The 24,753-nt window shown below is 42.2% G+C and overlaps 1 protein-coding gene across 4 annotated transcripts in view; it reads left to right on the top strand.

Moving 5' to 3' along the window:
• Tp63 (tumor protein p63) overlaps window positions 1-24,753 on the top strand; it is a 200,386-nt gene that overhangs the window by 113,393 nt on the left and 62,240 nt on the right. For all 4 annotated transcript variants that reach the window (XM_075955747.1, XM_075955756.1, XM_075955737.1 and 1 more), the window contains one exon: window positions 15,726-15,980. In XM_075955747.1, coding sequence (XP_075811862.1) covers window positions 15,726-15,980 — 255 coding nt within the window. The remainder of the gene's footprint in view (window positions 1-15,725; window positions 15,981-24,753) is intronic.

Here is a 24,753-nt window from a genome sequence, read left to right as displayed (position 1 = left end):
CCTTTCTCTCCCCCCCCCCCCCCACCCCTTTGCTTTTAAAGATTGGTGATAAGGAATTCTAACTACTTAATGAGATGGGAGAGGCTTCACTCCATTGGAGTGGAGGAGCCCAGGTGGGAGTTGATGGATTGGACAGGTAAAGTGAAGAGTCCCGCCCCTCATGCCTATAGTTGGGTATATATTAGAGAACCTTAAAGTATGTACAGAGAGAGAAAGAGAGAGGCACCTGATTTTCTGTTATCTTCTCAGAAGATTCGTAGCGAAAGGCTCTCAGAGGGGGTGGGGGGGCTGGCAAAACCCTGGAAGCAGAAGAGAGAAGAGCAGCCTTGACCAGTCTCGCTGCTAACATGTTGTACTTGGAAAACAATGCCCAGACTCAATTTAGTGAGGTAAGGCTTTTAGATTTTAGCACTCTGCATAAAGATGTTTTTCTTCTCTTCTTATTCTTTTAAATAAGAACTTGCGTAGTTGTGGTTCTAGTGACCCAATGGAATGTGTTTGCAAGTTGTATGTAGGAATCTCCTTTTCTTCAATCATGTTTTCTGTCGTGACTGTAAGAGTGTCTTGGATTTTCCTTCGGAATCAGATGAAACAGTGGGAGCACAGGGGAAAGGAAATATTCCAGGGTGACATTATGTATTTGAGGAAACACAATATTCGGATTGTAGAAAATTTACTTTTTCATAAGGCCAGTAGAAGCAGAGCACATTCCGCTAGGAACAGTGATGGGAGCTAATGTACCGGGGAGAGAAATCAATTGATTGTACATTAACTGCTCCGTTCTTCAGGCTTCATATTAAAAGCAAGAGAATTTGTTTAAGGTAATGAAGTAGGTTTGTTTAAAGCTATCACTTTTCACTGTATCTGTGTCTGGAAGCTCCGTTAAATTTGAAGATCCTTGAGTCCTGTCCGCATTGTGTGCTGACTGACTTAGAAGTTTTCTGTAGATAGATGAGTTACTTTGAAATAGTGTGCTATTAACCATTTATGCATGTGTACACGAAAGTGAGCGTTCAAACCTTCAGGAGTTTAAGGAACTGGTGATTCTCTGCTCTTGTTTGATGTAGGGATTTAAATCACTAGACACCGGGGTGTCGGGGAAGTAAGTGGCTGATGAGACTGGCCGGCCCTGAGGAAGTTTCCTCAGGTCCAGAGGCCTAACAACAATATTAGTTTACATTCCTAGGAAGAGGCAGCTGTGTTGACACTAATCAGATTGGGGTGGGAGGGTGGGGTGAGGGGTCCAGGGGATGGCTGTTGGGAGAGAGAGAGGGTTCAGTGTTTCCGATGAGAACACTTACAGGTGAATGCCTGGAAAAAGGAGACTGGGATATGGGAGTCAAGCTTTTTAAAAGTCAAAACAGAACGCACAACCGTCAGTGCAGACCACAAGAGGAAGACACACAAAGGCAGCGAGTGGGGCCAGCGCTGCTATTGACCATGCTGTTGTCTAGACGCCCAAACTGTGCAAATAGAACGGGGAAATATCAAGTTCTCTCCAGGAGGAAAAGGAAGTGCCCGCTTTCCTTTAAAGCAGGCACGCACGCAGTCTTGCTCGGCCTTGCCAGAGAAACTTGAGTTTCTCGTTCTGCTTTAACACTGAAAGGTAGCTCAAAATGTTAGCACACAATTTAAAGAAATGCCTGTACCTAGTCTGCTTTTCTTGCTGTTTCCACTGGGTCTGATGTTGTCCTGTTTTCATAATTAAGAGAGGATCGCTCTATCCATCTGATTTTGTCTGTATTTGTGAGCTAGTTTGCGCAGGATTTCAGGAGTGTCTAAGAAAAAGCTATCTGTGGGTAAGCGTGAAAAGAAGAGCGGAGATATGGGTGAGGAGAGTTCAAGCCCGGTGTCAGGTTAAAGGAAATGTTTGCTTTAAAGAAAATGTAGTGTCAGGAAAGAAAGACAGTCTTACAAACCCCACGGCAATAGTATATCTCTGTGGGAAGACTGCCTTTTGTAGACACAGTCATTTTTGTCGTGAGAATATGGCAGACTCATTGTGACAGCAATTCCTCTACACGGGCTTAGGGGATTTGGAACGCTCTGCGGAAGAATGGTCAGGGTTCCGAGGAGGCTGTGCTGGCTGCTGGAATGCTGCTGAGCTCTGTAGGAAACAACTAGGAGAGAACATGAGCAAGCGACTCTCTTCTGTTGTCTCGCACACTGGCTTCGTAGCTTCATATTCTCCCACCAGTGTGTGCGTTATGCGTTAACTTCACAGCTGGGGTCTGCAAAGACCGACTCCCTTGTTTGCCTAGGCTTCTCTTTCATATGGAGCGCATTGTCCCATATAAGTATATGGAATATTTGGATCCACATGTTTCTGCGAATATGAAGACTTAATAAAAAGCTGTGGCACATTGGTATCCATCAATATCGAAGTAGCAAGAATTGTTAAAACTGGGCAGATCTGTGTTATAAAAGGACTAAGATATCTAGAGAGAATTGTTTAATGACTATAATGTACTTTTTGGCTTAATTAATTTTTTAGCTTAACTTACTGACAACTCGAACTGATAAAATTAATAAAAGCACAGTATGCTCCTTCGCTACACTGTTTTTAACTTTCCAGTTATTTCCCTCCAATAAAGCCGGATGGGGGCAGCAACTAGCGAAGAGGAAAGGGGCCAGAAGGGAGGAGGATATGGGCAAGATGTGACAGGCAGGGCTTCACGTTCTGCCCCGGTGTGACAATGGAGAAGCACCAAGCAAGCACTGGGATCCAGTGCCAAGCTTGGGACCAACCCAGACTCAGATAAAATGTCACGAGAAAGGCATTTCCTCACAGATTAAGCTCTACTTTCTAAAACAACAACACAGCCGAAAACACTGGACTGGCACCACACTCCACTGCACTGTATTGGTATCTCAGTGTGTGTGTGTGTGTGTGTGTGTGTGTGTGTGTGTGTGTGTGTGTGTGTGTGTGTGTGTGTGTGAGCGCGCATGCTCATGAGTATACGTGTAGAAAGAGGGAGATGAGTGTTCATGTAGTTAGGCGGTGGGAGTGGAAAGGGAGAGAGAAGAGAGAAGCTCCATTTTAGAAAGAGACCTTTGCTTAAACATCCCTTGCACAGTTTTTGGTGACAGAGGACAGTTTGGTGGATTGATCCTAAACAGAACCCAAGACTCCAAGCCTCCATTTTCCTACTCAGAGTTTACTGTTTTTCTTTTTAGATTTGAGAGTGCTTCATGTGTCCGATTGTGTGCCATTTACAATTATTTTTATCAGGCACACCTTGGGACAGTTGTATGCACTCTGAAGCAGACGATTGTAACTCACCTAGCTATCCAGAGAGCTTTCCGTGAAACCCTTACGGAAAGCTTTGGGGAAAGAGCTGAGATAGCAGCGAGGGCCCCCGGCAGGCCAGGTCACTGCCTACTCCGCTGACCTTAGGGCCTGCATGCCCTCAGCGAGCATTTCCTATCTCTGTCCTGTTTCTACTGGCTATGTTTTAAATAGAAAGGAACATTCTTCCTCATCAATAAAATGGTAGTCCCCAAGGTTCGCACGCTGCGGGGCAGGCCTCAGCAGCAGGTTGAATTCAGTGTCAGCCATGCTGTTTCTGCTCTCCACAGGGCTGCATTGCCTCGCCCTGCCTGTTTTCCAATTGGGTGCCCTCAAGCCCAGAAGGGACCAGGAGAAAGAGATCTTAGATGGCGGGCCATAGATCATGCCTTCCTCATTACTATTGGAAAAGAGATTGGCTGATAATGAAACACTCATCCTTTATCTAGATAAGGGAGAACGTGTTTGACTGTTTCAGAAGAGCAGCGATCCTCAGTGGGGGTGTACAAGGGGAGAAGTAGGAATGGGTGTTACCCGCAGCCGCCAAATGGCATGGCTGTTCTTCCGATAGACTACGTTCATCTCCTGAATGCAGCTTTGCTCCAAATTTTTTAGAGTCGAACGCAGAGGATTTACAATAAATTCTGTATGCGGCCCTGTTAGGGAAGTATGTATCTGTGGCCATGAGACTTTGTTTATGGAGAATTTGAGCAATAAGAAATTAAGAAATACGTTGTCCCAGAAAGTACGCTAGCTTTCTTTGATGTGCATTTGATGATGTAGGAAAGAAGAATATAGGTTAATATATCTTCCCTATGGCTATCAAATTAAACTTTTCCCTTTATCTTTGAGTATTTTTCACTTTTTCTTTTATATCAGTAAGTGGAGACAGCGCCAATGATCAAAAAAGAACTCAGCTTTTTTTTTAAAGTCCTTTCATAATTGCTACAAGAGCTTTACTTTTTTAAAGATGGCAAGGTTTTCCTCCTCTGATGCCTGATGAGAAGGTTAGGTGATGGGCACAGTGTTATCTATAATCCATTACTAATGTTAATGGCACATAGAGAATCCAACAGGACAGCGCATTTGGGTTTAGAGCACAGTGACTTGAAAGGTTCAAGAAAGGCAGTTGACCCAAAGTTCACCTTATTTCCATTCCCTTAAGAGTAAAGTTTCAAAAGCAAATGGCATAGTTGATAGAGGTCTTTGCTGCAGTGTGAAAGTGTGAGCATTGTGAAAAGTGTCAGAGAAGAGAGAATAAAAGCCCCTGATAAGAGGACCAGGAAAACTCAGAGGTAGACGGAAGATGCATAGAACTTCCTAAGTCCTAGGTTTACAGGGGGAAGGAAGATTTTCGGGAAAGTGATCAAGCAGAGAAGGCACAGGACTGGCATGCTCAGAAATGTCATGTATGCCGTTCAGTGGAAGAGAAAGGAGGGTGTCATTGGGACATGGAGTCAGACATCTTAGAGAGAGCGGCTGAGCAAGGAGCATGTTACTGAGAAGGGAGTGTGCTGATACCATGGCCGTGGCAAATGTGGGATGGGCTCTGAGCAGAGACGTGTGTAATCAGAGACCTATGTCAGGGCTCTTGGGGAGGATCCATGGCTTAGCCAGGGGCTGCATGAAAGCAGAAAAACACATTTCTTGCACTCTACCTCGGCTACCAGCTCTGCAAGAAGGGCCACCACTTCACTGCAAAACCAACTGTTTCTCAGGCCGCATTGAACTGACATACTCTCTGCCCGTAGCACCCTTTAGTAGCTGTGGTTTCTGACAGAGATAAACTGCGAATATTTAGTGTTGTTTTACCCTGTTTATATCTGCTATTCCAACAAAATTATTAATAGTACCCCTTTTTATTTGCAAAAATGTCCTAGTAAGTACACAAATTTTTCAGTTACTCTATAAATGGACTCTATTCTACTTTTTATTCTTTTCCTAAATAAAGACCCCCAAATGAGTAGTAGTATGGATTTGCCTGGAGATCAGACAGCAGCTACAAACCATACGGATTATTTTTTTTTTCCATTAGAACTAACATTTCCACTTGGCTCAGTATGTCCTAGAAACTAAGTTTAGACACACCGACTATCTTTGTGAGGAAGGCAGAAACAAGTAAGTAGTAGCCACAGGTGCCTCCATCGCCTGTTTCTCCAAGGAAGGCATGCAGACAACCAAAGAGAGCAGAGGGTAGAAGAGCAAGAGGGGCAGGACAGGCCATGGGGTGGGTAGATGGTGACAGAGTGCTTAGTGACTTGATTTACAGGCCAAGAAAAATCTGCTGTGGTGGTACAAGCCTGTAATCCCAACACTCTTGAGGCAGAGACGGGAGGACTGCTGCAAGTTTAAGGCTACCCTAGTCCTCACACTTGTTTCTCTGTCTCTTCCTCCCCAGTTCAATGCTCCCCTAAACCAAGCAGATTCAGGGAGTGTCCAACCTTATACTTTTGGCTCTGGATGCATCAGAGCAAACAGAAAAGTTCCACAAAACTGTTGCCGTTTGCTCTTCAGCCTCTTGAAGAAGTAATTGAATGAAGTATCTATAGAATCTTCACAAAGACGATAGTTTATACTCTACGTTTGCTTTTCTTACTTTATCTGGTAGTATTCTACTCAAAATTGTATTCCTCTACATTTTCTAGTGAAAAAAAAAAGATATGGGACTTTTGTTTGTTTGTTTTTCAAGATACAGTTTCTGGTGCAGCCCTAACTGTCTTGGAACTCACTCTGTAGACCAGGCTGGTCTGGAACTCACAGAGATCTGCCTGCCTCTGCCTCCCAAGTGCTGGGATCAAAGGTGTGTGCTACCACACCCTTCTGACATGGGACTTTTCATTTCTAAGCTTCTTTGATGTTTTACTGTGACTGGTTTATATGCTTTAAGTTTTAAATGAAAGTGTTCAAGTTTCTTCTTTGAAGACAAAATAACATTGGACAACTGCAGATTTGAACTGAGATGCCTTCCCCAGATAATACCCATTTGTCAACTTAAAATCTACTAACTGGTATTATTAAGGCAAGTCACACACTGATGATAGGAGAGGGGCTAAGGATGAAATACTTTTCAAAAAAATTGATATTTCATTCAAAACTTGTAACCTGAACCTCATTTTTTTCCCTGCTTCTTAAGAGCTAAAACAAAACAAAGAAAAAACAACAACAAACAAACAAGCAAAAGAGCAATACCAAATGTTTCTAAAAGCCGTGGCGTGTTGTCAGAGGAAGAAACCCATGAGCCTCTCTGGTCAGCTACTCTGGAAACACTACAAAGGAAACAGTTCTCTGTTCTTACTGGTGCAGAAGCCACTAATAGGTGCAGTTAGTCTAATACCCCTGGGAGAATTCCCATCTCCCCTTCCCCCCTGTCCTGGCTTTGGACAGGGCTCTGTGCAGGCCTTTCCTGTCTGCCTTTCAAGCTTGCGCAAAAGCCCCACAGGGGCCGTTTCCAAACCAGGCAGTGATCTTTCTCAAGGTGCTTCTTTCTCAGATCACAGAGACAATGTGGAATAAACTCTGTTTACTCAAATCAGTCTGGATTAGTGTCACTCAATTGATGGGCTCTGAATTAAAAGGAAAACCATTATCCCTCACAAAGGACAACATCAGACGCAGGGGAATGGCTGGACTCCCTTTAAATAGAGCCTGGGAGGACCTATGGGACCCCTACACAGAGAGAGCTGGCAGCACAGGTGAGGTCAAGGAAACTCTTGTAAGCCTAATACACAGGAAATTCTTCAGGGGACAATGTCCGAGTGCTTAAAAGGCTCAAAATCTGCCTGTTTTCTTCTGGTACTCCAATACCCACGTGATCATCTTTTTATCTCCAGATGAAGCCCCTTGCAGTCATTAAGGCTCTGAGGAAACCAAGAACTCTAGCCATGAAGTCCCTCATTCTGACTTTCAGAGCAAGACTTCAGTCTCCTGGACCTGTGTGCCTGTGTGGTGTGCCAGGTGTCTCCTCTCTCTCTTTCTCTCTCTCTCTCTCTCTCTCTCTCTCTCTCTCTCTCTCTCTCTCTCTCTCCTAATGAATCAATCCCAAAGGATAGACAACGTATATTTACTTGCGAGTCTTCTCCAGGGCTACTAACTAGTGTTCTCTGAATGTTTTCAAAAGTCACCTATTGCATTGGCTTTAAATGGTATTTTCAGATAGAAATGTGTATGGTTCCAGGTACCTTCTTATTAAAAATAAATGCTATTTTTAAATGTTGTGCAGAATAATAAAGACATGCCAGCCTTGTCCTTGGTATGTTTTGAAGGTAACAGAAACACATGGTTTCCTTGCTGTCTGGCATGTTGTTTGTTTGTTTGGTTGATTTGGGGGTTCTTGCAGTAAGATGAGTTTTATTCACTTCCAGCAAATTTCCAGTAGCAAGCAACATCTTTGAAGAAATGGCGCAGCTTCCTGTTTTACAGCTGGCTTGTGCGCTAGCTAACAGGCACTTGGGGTGGAGTAAATGCTACTTTCATTTAATTGATGACCCAGGAGGGCAGAGAATGTGTGTGTGTGTGATAAAAACAAAACAAAGCAAAGAGATTAGATCTTTATCTTGTACAGCAGCTGAAGTGTTTGCTTGCTTCTACCTTGTTTCCTTGATTCAGTCTGTCCCCTATGTGTCCATGGGTCATCCCCAGAGAGGTGGGTACTTTCATCTGGGTGAAGGAGCCTGATGACGAGCAAACACGCTCCTAGGATTATTTTCCATGCCCCGAGAAACCAGGAGGGGTTATACTTAAACACGACATGGAAGCCTTCTCTGTCAAAGGCACTGTTGAGCTGACTGAAGGAGTGCCACTTTTTGGTTGAGGTAAAGAGGGAGAGCTGAGGAAATAAACGCTTTTCAGAGTGAGGCATACCTTTGCCATAGCTGCTAACCTCAGTCTTGTTTTGCAGTTAGAAGTGCCGGCTTAGAGAATATCCCAACCCTTGGTACGTCACGATGTCTTATTACAACGTGTAGCAAAGCGCCGAAAGCTTTACCTCAGACGAAATATGTAGCAGTCAGCCAAAGTAAATTAGAGGGCTGGGGCAGAGCACAGCAGCAGAACGTGGGCCTCGGAGAGGAGAGACCCCAGTTTTGATCCCCGGCACTGCAAAGACAAGGAAACAGAAATGGAGTGAGGTGAAGATTCCAGGAGCACACTGCTTTCTTCTGTTTCAGCGAACACCTTTTAAGGAAAGGCTGCTGTGGAGGCCTCTGGGTGTACATTATACACTGGAACAAGGTCATAAATTTAGATCATTCCCACGAAACACTTTATAAGCTTGATATACCAAAGTCTTGATTCCTCAAAACTTACACTTGTAAGTCATTAATCATGTTATTATTCTGAACAGAATTCTGACTACTGGGTAGAAAATTGAAAAGGTCAGACAGGACGGGGCCAAGTCTATGACCTATGTATTAGAAGCTAAGACTTATTTCTAAGTGGCTTCTTTTCAAAAGAACTTATGTTTGTCCATAATTGCCTTTAGGAGAAGTAAATAATAGTGAGGCCATCAAGACATAAATAATAGTGAGGCATCAAGATGTAAATAATAGTGAGGCCATCAAAACGGCGACTCTTCTTGCTGACGCACTTGCTTTGAGAAGAAAGTCTAGACCATCATGTGAAAGATCCCTGCTTTGGCACAGAAGTGACTATGTGTTCACTTTAAGGAAGTAGAGGCTCCCCAGTTAGCTCATCAGCTAGGTGTGAGCCACCAGCTATTACTCATTGCATCAGGAGTGACAATTCTGGCTATTCTGCTATAGGTTCCCACCAACGCTGAAGCTCAAAGCCCGATTCCTGCCTCCCAAGAGCATGAAGAACACAAAGCAAGGGTCACGGAGGTTCTGAGAGATGCCCTATATTGTTCAACTGACAGTTGAGTGCTGAGGGGAACGCAATGTGCACGCAGAGCTACTTCAGGATATACCAGCATGGCTTTGTTGTACTAGGATAAAGGAAAGACGTTTTGAATGTGGTTGGTAGTCGAAGGATGGTCTATGTATTTCTTAACAGAGTCCTGACATCTACTGTGCCCCAGATACTTTCCCAAGTAGTAAGGTATTGTCACTGACTGCAACACATATGATCTCACCTAAGGTTCTTGTCTGGCAGAGCAGACCAGTGTTTACAGTATTCCTGACGACAGTTGCAGGGATAATTACGCAGCAGCGAGGGGAAAGGTTATGAAAATGGGAAGCAGCGGGGAAATCATCTGTCTGGGCAGTGAAACAAGGCATGAGCAGAGGACATGGAAACAGAAAATTGAATAATGAAGCAGGAGTTCGCTTTTGAAAAGTTGAAGGAAGGGCTGTTTGCCAAAGGGGAGTTTTAGTGACACTACCTCCCAGGTCAATTTAAAGACGGGACCATTTTTTTTTAAAGACAATACAGGTCTTCTCAAGGGGCTCACCTTAAAGAGTCTAAGAGTGTCACGAAGAGATTTGCAATGTGTTTTCTGTAGAAGCTCTAGGGAGTTGGGGTTCTTTTTGGAACTATAGATTAAGCACAGGAATTCTGAGAACAAGTAATGGCTTATTGGGCAAGTGGGAAGCCTTTAGCTATATGAAAGAAGTGCTTTCCTTGAAAGCACTTTTCAGATGGGAATTCCAAGTAGACAGTTCCCTTCTTGTCATAGGTGCTCAGAATGAAGGGCTAATCAGAGGATTTGCTCCTCTAGTGTCGCATTATGACTCTTGGTACTATTTAATCTATTGAGTTTAAGTTTCCTCAGCTATAAAAAACATAAAATGTGGTATCTATGAGGACACATGGGCAAAAAGTACGACATGGTTGAATACCGTAAAGGCTCAGCTGAAGACTTAATAGGAATATTAACATCAATAATAGCTAATATCTTTCCACAGAGAGCCTTGCATATGAATATTAAACACATGCTACATTTTGGGGAGGTTATTTTGGGCATTCATTGTTATTTTATTGAAATAAGTGTCTTCTGCATCATGTCGTCATGAGCTGTGCATCTACTACAATGAAATTGTCCCGTTGTTTTGTGTCTTGGCTGCTGATATAGACAAAGCAAATGAACTGAAATTGTTGTCGAACTATGGCACTTGCTGGATTGTATTTTCCGTGTAGATGGACTAGCTCACACTAAAGATTTTTACTAGTGTATATTGTCTTTTCCCAACATGTATGTGAAAATAGAGCTAGCAAAATACATGATTACTCTAGACTGATGATGCCCTTAGAGAGGAAAATAGGAGAAAATGGCCATAAGCAAACATACTTTTGCCTTTATTTTAATGAGTAGCTGCCAGGTTGAACAAACCGAAGCTCTGGATATCTTTCTCTAATATGTCAATAAGTATAGCATTAATTAAAAGTGTATATTTCTTCTTTCCATCTTGCTTACATTTTCATGGTGTATAATGGTGTCTGAATTGAGATTCCTCATGGTTTGTATTTCTGTCCTGGTTACTAGAGTGAGTACCTAATAAAGTCCTTGAATTAAATTTTCACTCTTCCTCAACTGCACTTTTTACACTTCTCTTTAGCTATGTTTTATCTTCAACGTTCTGCTTCCCAAAATTCTGTGTAGCATTTGTTGACATCCTTGTCCCCTTGATCAGCAAACTTTAATCTGTTTGTCTCATCTGTTTATGGAGTTCTTAAAGACATCTGTCGTAAGTCATAGCAACTTTGTTTTCTAAGACTCTCAAAATTTTATGATAAAATAGTCTAGTAAGCATTCTGCCTATATTTAGATTTGTTTTTGTTTTAATACTTTCTTCTTACATTTTGTTCATTGTATGAATGGGTACATTTGTTCCCGGGAACTCTCATTTTATGACTATGTAACAAACAAAAGAAGAAAAATACCTTATGCTTAATAAAATACTGTTTTCAGAAAAGATCATAGTACCTACACATTTAAGGTAAAAGATGTTGATCTAATTCAACATTCTTCTATAAATATTTTCTTGACCTCAAACAGCATGCTTGAAGTTAATTATGTTCATTTCTAGCATAAAACAAACCATCATTTTCTGAATGGGGACAGGTGGTGGAAGACTTAAAAATGACAAGCATTTCTCCCTCGGGCAGTGCTTGTTGAAAATCTCTACCCTGCTAATATTCGTGGATGAAAATGCTGTCTGTGTGCTAATGTGTAAGGGAATGGATACTTTATAAAGCCAAGGCCATGAGGAAACTGTTTTCTTTTCCCAAAGGAGCCATAGAAGGCTCTCAGAGGCCCATCCATTAAGCCCGAGGCCAAAGACTCTATCTACCCACTGAGGAAACTAGCTATGCCACTGAAAGAGATCATTTTTTTTAGATTTGACCAGGCAGATCTTAACAAAGACAAAATGATGATTTCATGAACCTGCTGTGAAAGTAGGATCATAACACTATTTTAAAAATCACTTCGCAGCGGGGCTACGAGGACGTGAGAACTGGTGTTGTCTTTGCATTCTGAGCCCATAGGAAACTGGGGTCAAATTTGCTCACCTTCCTCACCCCTGGGGGAAGAGCACATTGCTGGTAGTGCCAGGCTTTAATCCCATGCCACCAGCGCGAGAGCTCTGTTACACTTCTAAAATCCGAGGAGAAACATGAGAAGTGCTGAGGCTGTCTAATCCCCTGGCCTTACCTAACAGACAGTCAAGAGCCAAAAATACTTTTCCAGATGAAATGCTAGTTATTTTTCCACATGATCTCAACATACCCAGCATAGACAGCAATATCCAAGAAGGAGAGATTGGTATATTTGCCTTTTAGTGATGAATTTATGGGGAGAGATTATTTTTTTATATACACAAGTTTTACTTAAGCCCCATTTGCAAGGCAGTGTCCAAATAACTTGATTTGATACTTTATTGGTGTTAATTTTGTATAGGAAGATGATAAATTTTGAGCTTCAAATAGCTATAAATTCAGGTATTTAAGAAAGACTTTATTTATAACAACATATCAAAACATTATATTTTTTGAATCCATAATATAGAAAATCCAGGTACATAACATGTTCAAAATCTAAAGTGGCCACAAGACCATAATTGAGGAAAGAAAAAATAAAATGAGGGTATAAGGGTTGTGCTCTTAAGACATTTTGAAAACTCATACAGTGGAAATCTAGTCTCCTCTGGTGCTGTCTTAATTCTGATGTCCAGTGGCAGAGGAATGGGTGCGGTCAGCTGGAGCATGCAGAACTTACACGGAAGGGGGGGACAGAGGCAATGCTCTCCCTTCTATTTGGTAACTGACAATTATACATGTTCTTTGCTCCTGAGGAAAGCAAACAGATTTTTATCTATGGGGAACCCCTATTTTTGTCACAACCGTATCTGGGCTCTCCAACTTTCTAAGGGTGTTCCATGACATCCAAGAGTGTAGTCTAGCCATGTGGGCCCTCTGTGCTTCACCCTTTCAGTGTGAAGATCAACTAATCTCTGTTGGATGTGAAGAGGCTTCAGGGAGAAGCGTGGCTGGTATTTTGGGTCCAGTCAGGGAGTCTTTTATTTCAAGTAACTTCTATAGAAAATTAACCAACTGGCTAAAGTCAGAGGAAATCAATTGTCTTGTTTTATAAGGAGTGTAGTAAGTCACAGACAAATTGTGCCTGTTTCTGTGTTCATGTTTTCTGAAAAGAAGGCTGCCTTTTCCGTCAGATGTGACAGGACAGGGCATAACTTGGGCATCCGTTCTTTCTGTGTATGAGTGAACCTGCAGCTCACCTTATTGATATCCGAAGATCAAGACCCTTTTTCTTCATTCTTCCCAGGGCAATGTTCATGTCTGATGCACAAATGTCACATTCTAGTGTCTGATATGCCTCCTTGTCATCATTAATAACCAATTAGCATTCTAGCATAAGTCCTTGCTCCTCTGTGTGGTTACTGTATTGCCAAGAGTAAAGAGGGGGGCAGTACTGTTTCCTCCCCTCCACCAGCTTCACTTTGAGAATGATGCTTCTACCACCAGCTTCAATGAGTGATGATCTCTATTAGGATTAAGGGCAATGAAGTGAAAACTTCCCATTTGAGGCCTACAGGGAGCATCTCCAGAAAGCCATTGGGCATTGGTTAGAAGTAAGCAAGCAAGAACTCGTTTAAATACTGGATACTTCAAATTCAACTTCTATAGAGCTATTTCCTGTGGCTGTCGACTTACTGACTCCCAACAACGTAATAAATGTGTCCAAGTAGGGCTTCCCCGTATTTGTTTTTACTGTGCCCCTTGTTTATTCATTTCCCTTTATAGATATTAGAAAAAAGTCAAAGATGTATTTCTTTGTTCTCATCTAAGCCCACAATAAGAAGTGCTGGATTTATAATTTCTTTAAAACATGAAACAATTGAGTACAGTACTTGGATTGATTTCTTTTTAAAGCATAATTTGGGAGGAATTTAAATTGAAGTGATTTTCTCCTTTTTATTGCTGGACAACAAATTGGATCTACTCAATACTGAGAACTTTAGGTTTGTTTATATTGTGTATATTAAGGAATTCGTCAGAAAAAAAATCATGCTGTTTCTAGTCATTTCTAGTCTAGGATTTTACTCAGCTGCGTAGAACTTAGCATGACATCCGAAGCAGATCTGTCAGCAGCCACTGGGCTCTCAGAGAGTTGTGGAAGACTCTTCTTTGGAAGTTTCTTCTTCGGTGTCAACTGTGTTCAGCCTTGCAGCCAGGGCAGGGCTTGCCTTTGAGATGCCTCTGTAAATGGAATTTGACTTTTGCTTAAGTCCTCGGAGAATTGATGTGTTTGCTTACTGGCTTTTAAAACTTTGGGGCCCCCAACTTTTTTCCTTCTATGTATTTGGAGGGGGAGGGGGTGGGAATTCAAAGGGCCGGTGTTTCTTTGTTCTCCTCCAAGCCCACAGTTAGCTGCTGTTTCTGCTGTGTAGCCGGAGGGGCAGGGAGGGGTGCGACAGCGGTCATTTACTGCCTGCGAGAAAGTGTTCAGCTCGCTTCTCTTTCCTTCTGGTCAGGGACCACTGCCTCCCTAATTGTCCTGCTGTAGGGAAGCACGCGCCCTTGCCAGCATTATCTGATCCCTACAGGACTTTCTGGAGTGCTTTGTATACTGACCCTTAACTAAACACAAATAAGATTTCTTCAATTCCCTTCCCAAACCGTGGCCTCCGGCCTGGTACCTAAAAGCTTTAGTTCAGCAAGGCATAGACACCTTTGTACCTCCTCGGGTCTTATTTATTTATTTTTCTCCCCTAGGTGTCTACCTGTAGCTTAGCCACAGCACACCTGTCTGGAAGGGAGGTCGAGGCTGGAAGGGGAGGGGTAGGCACTGCCCAAGTCAGAAGGGAGAGAAGAGGAGACAAGCAGCTGCTCTTGTCAGCGTGGGGCTAAGTGTAAATAGATTAATGGTTCTTTACAGAGCGAAAGGGAGGTGGCATTCAGCAGTGGAATGTGAGCCCATGAATGTAATGGCTTGGGTGTGCGGCTGGGCCTTGCGGCAGATGCTCTCTGGACTGAATGGAATGACGGAGTCCATTTAGTGCCTCCTGGGACAGAATTAAGTTGGATAAAATCATGTTATCATGTTATTAAAGTTTGAAATGGAAAATAAAATTCAAGCCCTCATTTCTTCTTTCTTCCTTCTTTTTTTTCTTTTTTAATATTTTAAAATATTTTTTTAGTTCTTCCTCATATTCCATAGCCTGGGTCTCTTGAGGTTATATTCCTACTGAAACACTAACCTCCTTGTTTCCTCTTAAGAATATGCACCAGTGGAATGGGAGGGGGTTCTCCTCCCCTTCATTAGCTGGGAAGCAAGACTTTCCCAACAGAAACTGTGCCACAATCCCCACAAGCCAGTGACCCGGCAGGAGACAGGCTCAGTATAACTCGGGTTAAGGGAAGCTGTCACTGCCAGCTGACTTAAGGCTGCTACAGAACTTCTACCCCGTCTGGTGGGCAGTGCTTGGGTAAATCACTTCCCCTCTTTGGTAATGAGAACGTTGTTTTGCAGGTAAATAAGAAGATTTTGACGAATTCTATAAACATCTCACTGAGAACTGACTTGCTTGTCAAATAAATTTAGATTTAATGCTAAAAAGAAAATTTGCCCTATATTTACAATAATTTGATGCTCAACTCCTAAAATTTATCAGTTGGTCTCTTTTCCTTGTGAATATTGTATACGGCTTTTTTTTTAAGAAAGCAATAAATGCAGACAGCATTTATTTCAAATAATGTTTAAGCAGTTCTGTGCCCTGGGCGCTTTGTACCTGTTTTGGGTAAGCATAAATTCCATCTTCCAACACTAACCCAGCTGTATTGGATATTTCCTTCTACCAGGGATGGCTGACTTTACTTGTTATGAAGTGTTTGGGATCTTATATCTACTTTTTCACAAAGGACACCAAATGATGCTTTTTGTTTATTTATTTTATTATTCTATTGAGCAATGAGCTGTGGCTTACATGACTAACATCGGGGTGTGTGGGTGTCCTTGCAGCCACAGTACACGAACCTGGGGCTCCTGAACAGCATGGACCAGCAGATTCAGAATGGCTCGTCATCTACCAGTCCCTACAACACAGACCACGCACAAAACAGCGTGACGGCACCCTCGCCCTATGCACAGCCCAGCTCCACCTTTGATGCCCTCTCTCCATCCCCTGCCATCCCTTCCAACACAGACTATCCAGGCCCACACAGCTTCGATGTGTCCTTCCAGCAGTCAAGCACCGCCAAGTCGGCCACCTGGACGGTAAGCGCACCTCACCTCCACACTCAGAGCAGTCTTCATCAGATCCCAGGAGTTTTTTCTCTCTTCCAAGTTTATATATTACTTATCTAATGAGGGAAATATTGTCTTTGCTTATTTAACACTTATGGAGCATGTAGGTGTTAGTCAATGCAAAAACCTGGCCTAGCCTGGCAACCAAATGTTCCAGTTATGACCAGTGCGTAGTGACGTCAGCCCATGAGTTCCTATCTGTGACCCACTCCTGAGAGGTACTCTGTATGTAGTTTCAGGACAATGGAAAGTGTTGTGACCAGAAATGGTGTAGTCCTAGAATATGGACAGTTTCCAGGGTGTGCTGTGTGTTCACCAATCTCCTCTCTGCAAAAAATGGAAATGTGTAAGAAGTGATTAGCAGGCAAATGGATGGATCTAGAAAACATACTGAGTGAGGTAACCCAGAGGCAGAAAGACAAATATCATATGTACTCACTCATAAGTGGCTTTTAGACATAAAATAAAGAAAACCAGCCTACAATTCACAGTCCCAGAGAACCTAGACAACAATGAGGATCCTAAGAGAGACATACATGAGTCTAATCTACAAGGGAAGCAGAAAAAGACCTGATCTCCTGAGTAAATTAGGAGCATGGGACCATAGGAGAGGGTTGAAGGGGAGGGGAAAGGAAGGCAGGGAAGCATAGAAAACTGTATAGCTCAATAAAATCAGTTTAAAAACAACCTTAAAAAGGAAGTGATTAACAAAAATAATGCAACCATTTAAAGCAATAAACATCATTTCCTATGACCAATGTGCTTGTTCATGTAGACTCTATAGCAAGGGCCATAATTTGTTGGTATGTATATACTTACTTAGTTTACAATGCCTATTCCCCATCAAAAACCACTATTTTGGGGCCTGAGTCAGTGTAAAGGAATTCTGATTTCAAATGTTGAAGAACCTAGCTTCCCATATGTTGTGGATACAAGTTTTCTAATGCTTGGCCATCCATCCATGTCCCCAAATCCAGAAAGAAAAAGACCTAGGGATGGTGATACAGGCCTGTAGTTGCAACTGCTCATGAAGCTCAAGCAGAAGACTTGCAGTTCAGCTCCTTTCCTGGGCTATGCAGAGAGTATGAGGCCAGGCTGCGCAGCTTCATGAGACCCAGTCTAAAGGAAGTGGATAACAGAGGGTATAGCCCATTGCTAAAAGACTGGGCCTGTATGCGAGGCCCTAGGGGGAGAAGTAGAAGAATGTTTATCCCACTTTTCAGTTTTTATATTGTACTACAGGCTAACATTAATAATGGCCTTAGTACATAAAGGAAGACTCCTACAGAACTGGTTTGAACTAGTTTAACCAAAGGATGCCAACCATAGAGGTATGCAGATTTATCGAACAATTCACTATTTATGAGAATCTTCTAAAAATGATTATTCTACTGAAAAGCATTTTTAGAGCTTGGCCAGTTCTTTGCCACTCTGTGAAGCCCAACTCTCTAGAGAGTACTCCTACCTTTATCCTATAGATGGTACTCAGTTGACCGCCTGCCTTCACTCAGGTGAGTGGAGTTCAAGGATTGTCTACAATCATCACACTTACTACTTGCTGGCATGATCTCCCATATGGTCCTTGCCTTTTCCCTCTCATTTGTGTAGCCAATAGCATGGATTTATTACCTCATCCTGCTGGGAGGAAACGTGGAGAACATGCAGATTAAGCGAAGTGATATTGTTTAAGTTTGTTTAAGTTTAATCTGGGCTGTTTCTAAGATCTGCCTCCTTCGGTGGAGTATAGCTTGACTTTTTGTGGCTTCCCAAGTGGGAAGTCCCTAAATTGTCTACAAATTCATCTTACTTCAGTGCTCTCCTTTCATGGTCTGAGAAGCAATTCTGTGATGGCTCATATTTCAACCATGTATGTAAGGGCCAGATTAACACGTGATCTTCCCTGCGTGTCTTGCTTGTCAATTGTGTCACAGTTCTTTATCTCGTTTTATTTACAAACCCGGAGTGGCCTTCAGAATGCACTGGAATTTCCTGGTGATGGTCTGCTATCCTCCAGGACAGAGACCTTTTTACAAATACATGTGAACGTAGAGTGGGACGTGGAAGACGGTATTCGTAAGCCTCAGAAGCAACCGTTACTTGACTGGTTACTAAGTCCTGCTTGTTTGAGGGCATAAAGGGCATGTTGAGACCACCAAAGGACTATCACTTCCCTTCTAAAGTTCTGGAAGCAATGCTTGGGGCAGTTGCATTAAACTAGCCTGCCTCCATTCTCCCCCTGCCCAATACTCCTTTCTCAGTAAGTTCAAGACACACTTGGATGTTCAACACAAATCCTAGCCACCCACTATCAAGGACCTTCTCTCAAAGAAACAAATTGTCTCACAAAAAGCATTGGAGTTCCCCTGCATAAAGATTCATGAAAACATAGATTTGGAAATTCACACTAATAAAATATCTTTGCTATGATAGCAGTATCAGAAACCCATACAGGAAAAATATATAAGCACTTAGATTTTAGAGATCTGGGTGAGAGGTAGAAAGCTTGGGTGGTAGTGTGGCCTTAGCCAAGTCACTTCAGCCATCTGGAGTTTCATGGTGCTTTGATGAGGACAAAGATGGTGACAGTGCTGTCAGAGATGAGGTGACAGTACTAATAATCAGAACAGAAAGCTTTAGAGCTGACTAGGTTCTCAGCATGTACACTGTCTGCCATGCAGAAGCAGAACTTGCCAGACAGTTTGACATCTCTTGGATGACTCCGTTTAGTTGTCTATAATCTCTATAGAATGACAGTCTCACTAGCGTATTGCACACTAACTATAGTTTTATTATATTTAATTTTTCACTCTCAAGCAGACTTACTTCAGGGTCACAGGCATCTCTTCAAAACTCTAGGCCGCTGGAGTCCTTGTCGGGTACCTGAGGTAGCCATCTATAAAGACAACATTTCTTAGTTAGGGATATCCATGCTTTGTATATGCAACATCTAATTATTAGGCCAAGTTACATATTCTTGTATTATGCACAGGCTTTGCATCATAAAGAAGAATTACTGACTTTTATTTTTTGTTCATTCATGTTCTGCCTGCATGTATGTCTGTGAGGCTATTGGAACCCCTGGAACTGGAATTACAGTTTTTGCACTGCCATGTGGGTGCTGGGTATTGAACCCAGGTCCTCTGGACAAGAAGTCAGGGCTCTTAACTGCTGAGTCATCTCTCCAGCACCAAAGAAGAGTTACATAAGTATTTGTCTTATTTTTGCCCCATGACTAAGTCTTTTACCCCCAATTTTAAAATGGGAAGCCTCAATAAATAAATCACAAGATGAATCCTGTCGCATGGCCCTCCCTCCAGATAGTATCCTTCCTATGCTATCCAGACTGCCACTTTCTCCAACTGACAGGAGCAGGCCTGTGTCCTGTAGAGCTGGCTGATGCCCCTGTGTCCTGTAGCACCCTGATGTTCAGCTAGCAGAGAGTATTTTGGACTGTGTTACAGAACACTTACTCCCTAGGCACCTATGCATCTAAAGCAATTTATTCTATATAAGATGCTAGGATCTCCCACAAACCCAAAGCAGAAGGAGCAGGTGTCATTAGTGGAGGCCAGACTTTCTGCCTAGTCTTTCCAGTGACTCTTTAATAAGATGATCCTTGAGCCTCTACATTGTGTCAACTCGTCATGATGTTCTTCCTCCAGAGTCTTCTGGGTTTTGTCTCAGAAACACACCCAGCCTCTAACTAAGATGCTCAGAGCGTGGGGGCAGGCACCTTCACCACTTCTGCTTTAAATAGCTGGAGGGGCTATTGTTCTAGTTCTGGAAGAATATTATGTATATTATACATGGTATATATGCTGATATATATACATATATATATATATACATATATATATACATATATATATATATATATATAAAATTTATCCCAAGGAAATTAAGTGAAGTGTGATAATAGTTTCCTCTGCTCTATTTTGCATACACATACACACCTGTGAACTACAAGTTCGAGGTTTTGTTTCAGACTTTCTTATCTCCACAATTAAACTGACCCGAGGTAGAGAGGCCTGTTATTTAATAATGCATGAATGGCCCAGCATTTGATCTGAGACTCATCAGCCACAGGGTATAAGAAACAATGGTACTAAGAAGATGTCAAGAAGCACAAGCACAGATTTCATCTCTGCAACACACTGGTACCGTGTGGACATGCCCTCAGACTCACCCTCTCTGAGTCTTCCTTCCTTTGCTCACAGGCATGGGTATCAATACTTGGTTGTAACGAGTAGAAGATGAGTAAATGTACCTAGTAGTGCTCCGTTAGTCATAGGCACACATGTGTTCATCACGTCTAATTTGGCTGGCTTTGAATTTGTAAGTTGAATTTGAGTCTTTTTGTATTGCAAGTTTATTGCAGTTTTGCTGAGGGTGCAGTTACATAACGGATAATAATTTAAAAAAAATAAGAAGAGAGTTTCCATTAATTTTTTGATGATTTGTAGATATTATCATGCACATTTCAGCCCCAAAGGACTTTAGAATTATCCACTATCCAACTACACGGCAGAGGACACACCATGGAAACAGGCTTTTCTGAATGCCAACAGCTATTGGCTATGTTGCTTCTTCAGCTTGCCGGGCTGAAACAGTCTCGCCTTGCCAGCACAGGCATGGGCCCTTTCTACTTACAAAACTTTGTGATTTAACACACTCATTTATTACCTTTAATTTTATTTTTTATGTTAGGATGTTGTTTTTCTTCCCTGTACTGTCAGGGAAGCAGTGCATGTTACTTATTGAAGACATTGCTGTTGACTTCTCTTTAGACGTGTGGCTCTCACTGAAACACTGCACATCAGGGCACTAGCTCAGTAAAGCGAGGTATAGGTGCACATCAGAATGCTAGATGGCTGCCATACACTGGTGGTACAGAGAAGAAAGCATCCCATGAACGCTGACAATGAGCAGAAGGAAGCCTGCCTCTGCAGGCAGAGGGTTTTCTTTCTCCTGACTGCAGCAGTGATGTTGCCATCCACAGACTGACCCAAGCTGCCTCTGATGACTGACCTCAGTCACATGGCTTTACAGCTGTGATATTATTTATTTAATTAGCAGCCTACAACAGAGCAGATAGTTCTCTGTGTGTATTTTCAGGTTAGGTTATTCTCTAATTTTTTTTTTGTTGTTTTTCTTAACTATTTTCCAACTGAGGTGAGGAATGATGTTGTTCTGGGGAGGAGAATCATTTGGGTTCTTGTGCCTTTCTCTCATAGATTTCCAAGACTTACTAGGTAGAAACCCTAACCTAGACACAGGACAATGTGGGACACGCAGTAGGTCCTTAGTAAACTTAAGGACACCTTGTTTGTAGTTAGTGTTGAGCCAGATCCTGGTCCTGAGCCTTACCGTGAGCCGCCCATGGATGTGGCCCTGTGGTTTGTGGATAGCATTCTTCCGTTGCTCTTCCTAATCGTACTGGGTTCCAGTTATGTCCAGAGCTTTGAAGAATCTGCCTAGAGCCAGTGGGGAGATTAGGGAGGTGGAGTTTGAAAAGGGAACAGCTAGTTCCCTGGAGAGTTCCATTGATCCTAGCTATTGAGTCTCAGTCTCAGAGGGAGCCAGGCAGGCTGTGATGCGTGCCTGTGGCCCACTCCCTGTCATCAGGTTACCTGTAATGTAAGACTTTCAAAAAAAGGCAGCCAGCTCTGCAGAAATCAAATGCAAGCCGGCCTGTTGCATGGCCCTCTGGAATGCAGACTCTGTGGCTAGCCCATCAAAGCACATGATAAACATCTCCATGTTGTCCGTGATTTGCAGAAATATTTCTGGACTGGAGCATCACTTCAGTAATGGAGTACAGGGTTGGCACTCACAAGGTTCTGGGTTCGATTCCCAGCATGCTCTCTCTTTGTCTCTCTTTCTCTCTCTCTCTAGTTCTGTCTCTTTAACTCTCTGTGTCTATCTGTTGGCTTCTGTCTCTCTCTTTGTCACTCTTTCTCTCTCTTCCCCCTCCATACACCAACTCACTCCAACCCTCAAAGTTTAAGCCTTAATTCAGCCTTAGCATAGTCTCACAGTTAAGTGACAGTTAGGTTTTATTGCTGAAACAAGAAAGAAATTGGTAGCCCATAACAAGGTTATTTTTAGTTCTTGGCAAAGCTGTTCTATAAATTGTCTGTGATAAAGATGTAAGCACATCTTTCTGTACATCAAGCACACTAATGAGTTACCCAAGCCATTCCTTAGGACACGGAGTACTAAGACTCTGTCTCAAATAACATGTTCGGTGACTCTCAGTGATGGTTAATGGGACAGCCTTTGGGGTTTGGATTTATACACATCTCTGGTCAAGCATGTTACAGAAGAGATGTTCCTCAGTCCAGAACATAATTACTTAGCCAGTCAGCCAAGTCCAAGTTCACCTAATCCAACGTTTATCACTCTCTCACTGTCTTCTGAGTGATTTGTGGGCTGAAGCCTGGAGTTTCTTTAAAAACAATTAATATTGATTTACTGCAGATGTAATAAGGACCATTGATTCAAAAGAAGCATTTTTTAATTATCACTTTTACTACTACAAACAAGAATACCCAACGCTTCCCTTGTTTTTTTCTCTCCCTCTTATTCTTTCTTTTCCTTTTGTTCCTTTCACCCTCCCTGTTTTCCCAGCTTCTCTCTGCCTCATCTTCCTGACTTTCTTCTCCTTCATTAGTCGTCCCTGACAGTGGCCAACTGAGTTCCATAGGGATCCCTAACCACTTTGGGTGCTGTTTCCCTGCCTTCCTGGACTTCTGGGCTAGAATGGAGACAATCTTGATGATGCCATCACTATAAATGATATGAATGATGCATTTTCAAGATCAGGAGTCAGACACCTGAAGCTTGACATTCAGCAGAGTGCTTGGCTAACAGTGGACTACCCCAGAGGAGAGAGCTTAGAGATGTTGGTGCTAGGAAGACTAGTGCAAAGAGTGCGCGGAAATGGGTTGACACACCATGCCTGCGGGGTCTTCTGCCTTTCGGTCCAAGCTAGCAGTCTTAGGAGAAGTGAGGCCTATCATTAAACAATTAAAGAGAAACCAGAGACTCTGATTTGCATGTAACACCTCCAGATCTTTAACTGACAGTAATATCTTCCTGTAAAATACTATAAGCCAAACAAAACTAGTAGCCAGGCTAACTTTCCATCCTGGGCAATGTGTTGACAAAGACAAGAGGTTATTTGAATTCTGAATAAAGTAGCTGCAAGCCTCTAAGGTAGAAGCTATCAGTTACTATCAGCTGTATTTCATTAAGTGTTAATTCACCGTCCCTCTTAAGGGAAATAGAGATTGAAATCTTATTCCATGTAACAAGGCAATACCTTTGCAGTGTTTATTTTTTTCTTATAGAATCTATCCTTCCCACCTTCTCATGTCTATAAAATTTTATCTTATAAAAACCCTGGTTGTATGCTCTGGACTTGCATGAAGTATTTTATTTGTTTTTGCTCTTATCATTAGAGAATTTATGGAATTCTGTCCCTTAACTCTAAAATTAGCCAAAGCTATAATCAAAAGAGGGCAGTGAGGTTTAACGGGCTTCAAATCAATTTTCTCAGCTTACTAACTGATAGTTTATTTTTAATTGGCACATACAGCATGTTCTGGAATAAAGATCACCTGAAAATTGATGCATAAACAGAGAATAATACCAGAAGAATTTTTTAATGACTCAAGAAAAACATACTATATCATTAAGGTCACTAGAAATCCCTTAAAATGAATGTGTATTCAGAATCAGCCCTGAAGGATGTGCCCTTTACTGTGGGATGTTTGCTGTTGGTACTTTCCCATATATGAGCTCTGCACACTCTCGTTTCTGTCACTTCCTGGCGAACCATTTCCACCATGAGCATGGTCTGTCCCCTAGTTCCTATCCGTCTCATGAAGGGCACATGTGAGTTTCTCCTGAAAGGTGTTCATCCATCATCTGTCACTGGGCACATTAAAGCAACTGTATTCGAATAAAGCCTCTTGAATGGACGTCAAGAACAATCAATATACTACTTAGATTGCTTCCAAGTTTTTCATCCCTTCTTTGGACTCTACATTTTTCCTCCATGGAATGATATTATGAGAATTATGGCCAGCTGAGTTTTGTAAATGTTGCCAGGCACCCGGCACCCTGCTTTGATGCTCTCTTGGAGTGGTGGATACATGACAACTTTAAATAATGTCAATTATCTGCCCAGTGCCTTCTATTCTTTCTATACTACAGGGGAAACTTCTGTAGAATGGGATGGTAACTCTTAGATTCTTTCAGCCTCATGATGGATCCTAGACATGAAATGGTTTTAGACCATGGGGTCCTGTAATTAGGAAGAGGAACACCCAAAGAGAAGGATTTTTGTCGGTGTCCTTCCCGTGTTTTTTTAAATAATATTCTTAACCCTATCATCAAACTGAAACTCAAAATAAAATTTAAAGTAGTCAGAGAACCTATACTTATTTTTTTTTTTGGAAGACCAAGCTGCAGCATTTATTTATTTCACATACATAGGTGTGTGGACAGGTATGACAGGTGGGCCTATAGAGGTCAGGAGACAACTCACGCTTGTTGGTTCTCCCCTTTACCATAGGGCTTGGGGACTGAACTCAGGTCTTCAGGTCGGTGACAAGCACCTTTACCTGCTGAGCCATCTTGCAGGTCTACCTACATTTAATTTACTGTGTGATGAATTAAGAAGGGATTCTTCCTTTACAAACAGAGTGAGCCATCTCATTTAGTTTGAATTTATATG

The sequence above is a fragment of the Microtus pennsylvanicus genome, chromosome 1 (assembly GCF_037038515.1).
Source record: "Microtus pennsylvanicus isolate mMicPen1 chromosome 1, mMicPen1.hap1, whole genome shotgun sequence".
NCBI lineage: Eukaryota > Metazoa > Chordata > Mammalia > Rodentia > Cricetidae > Microtus > Microtus pennsylvanicus.
Note: the sequence above shows the minus strand (reverse complement) of the source record. Positions and strands in the feature narration are given on the sequence as shown.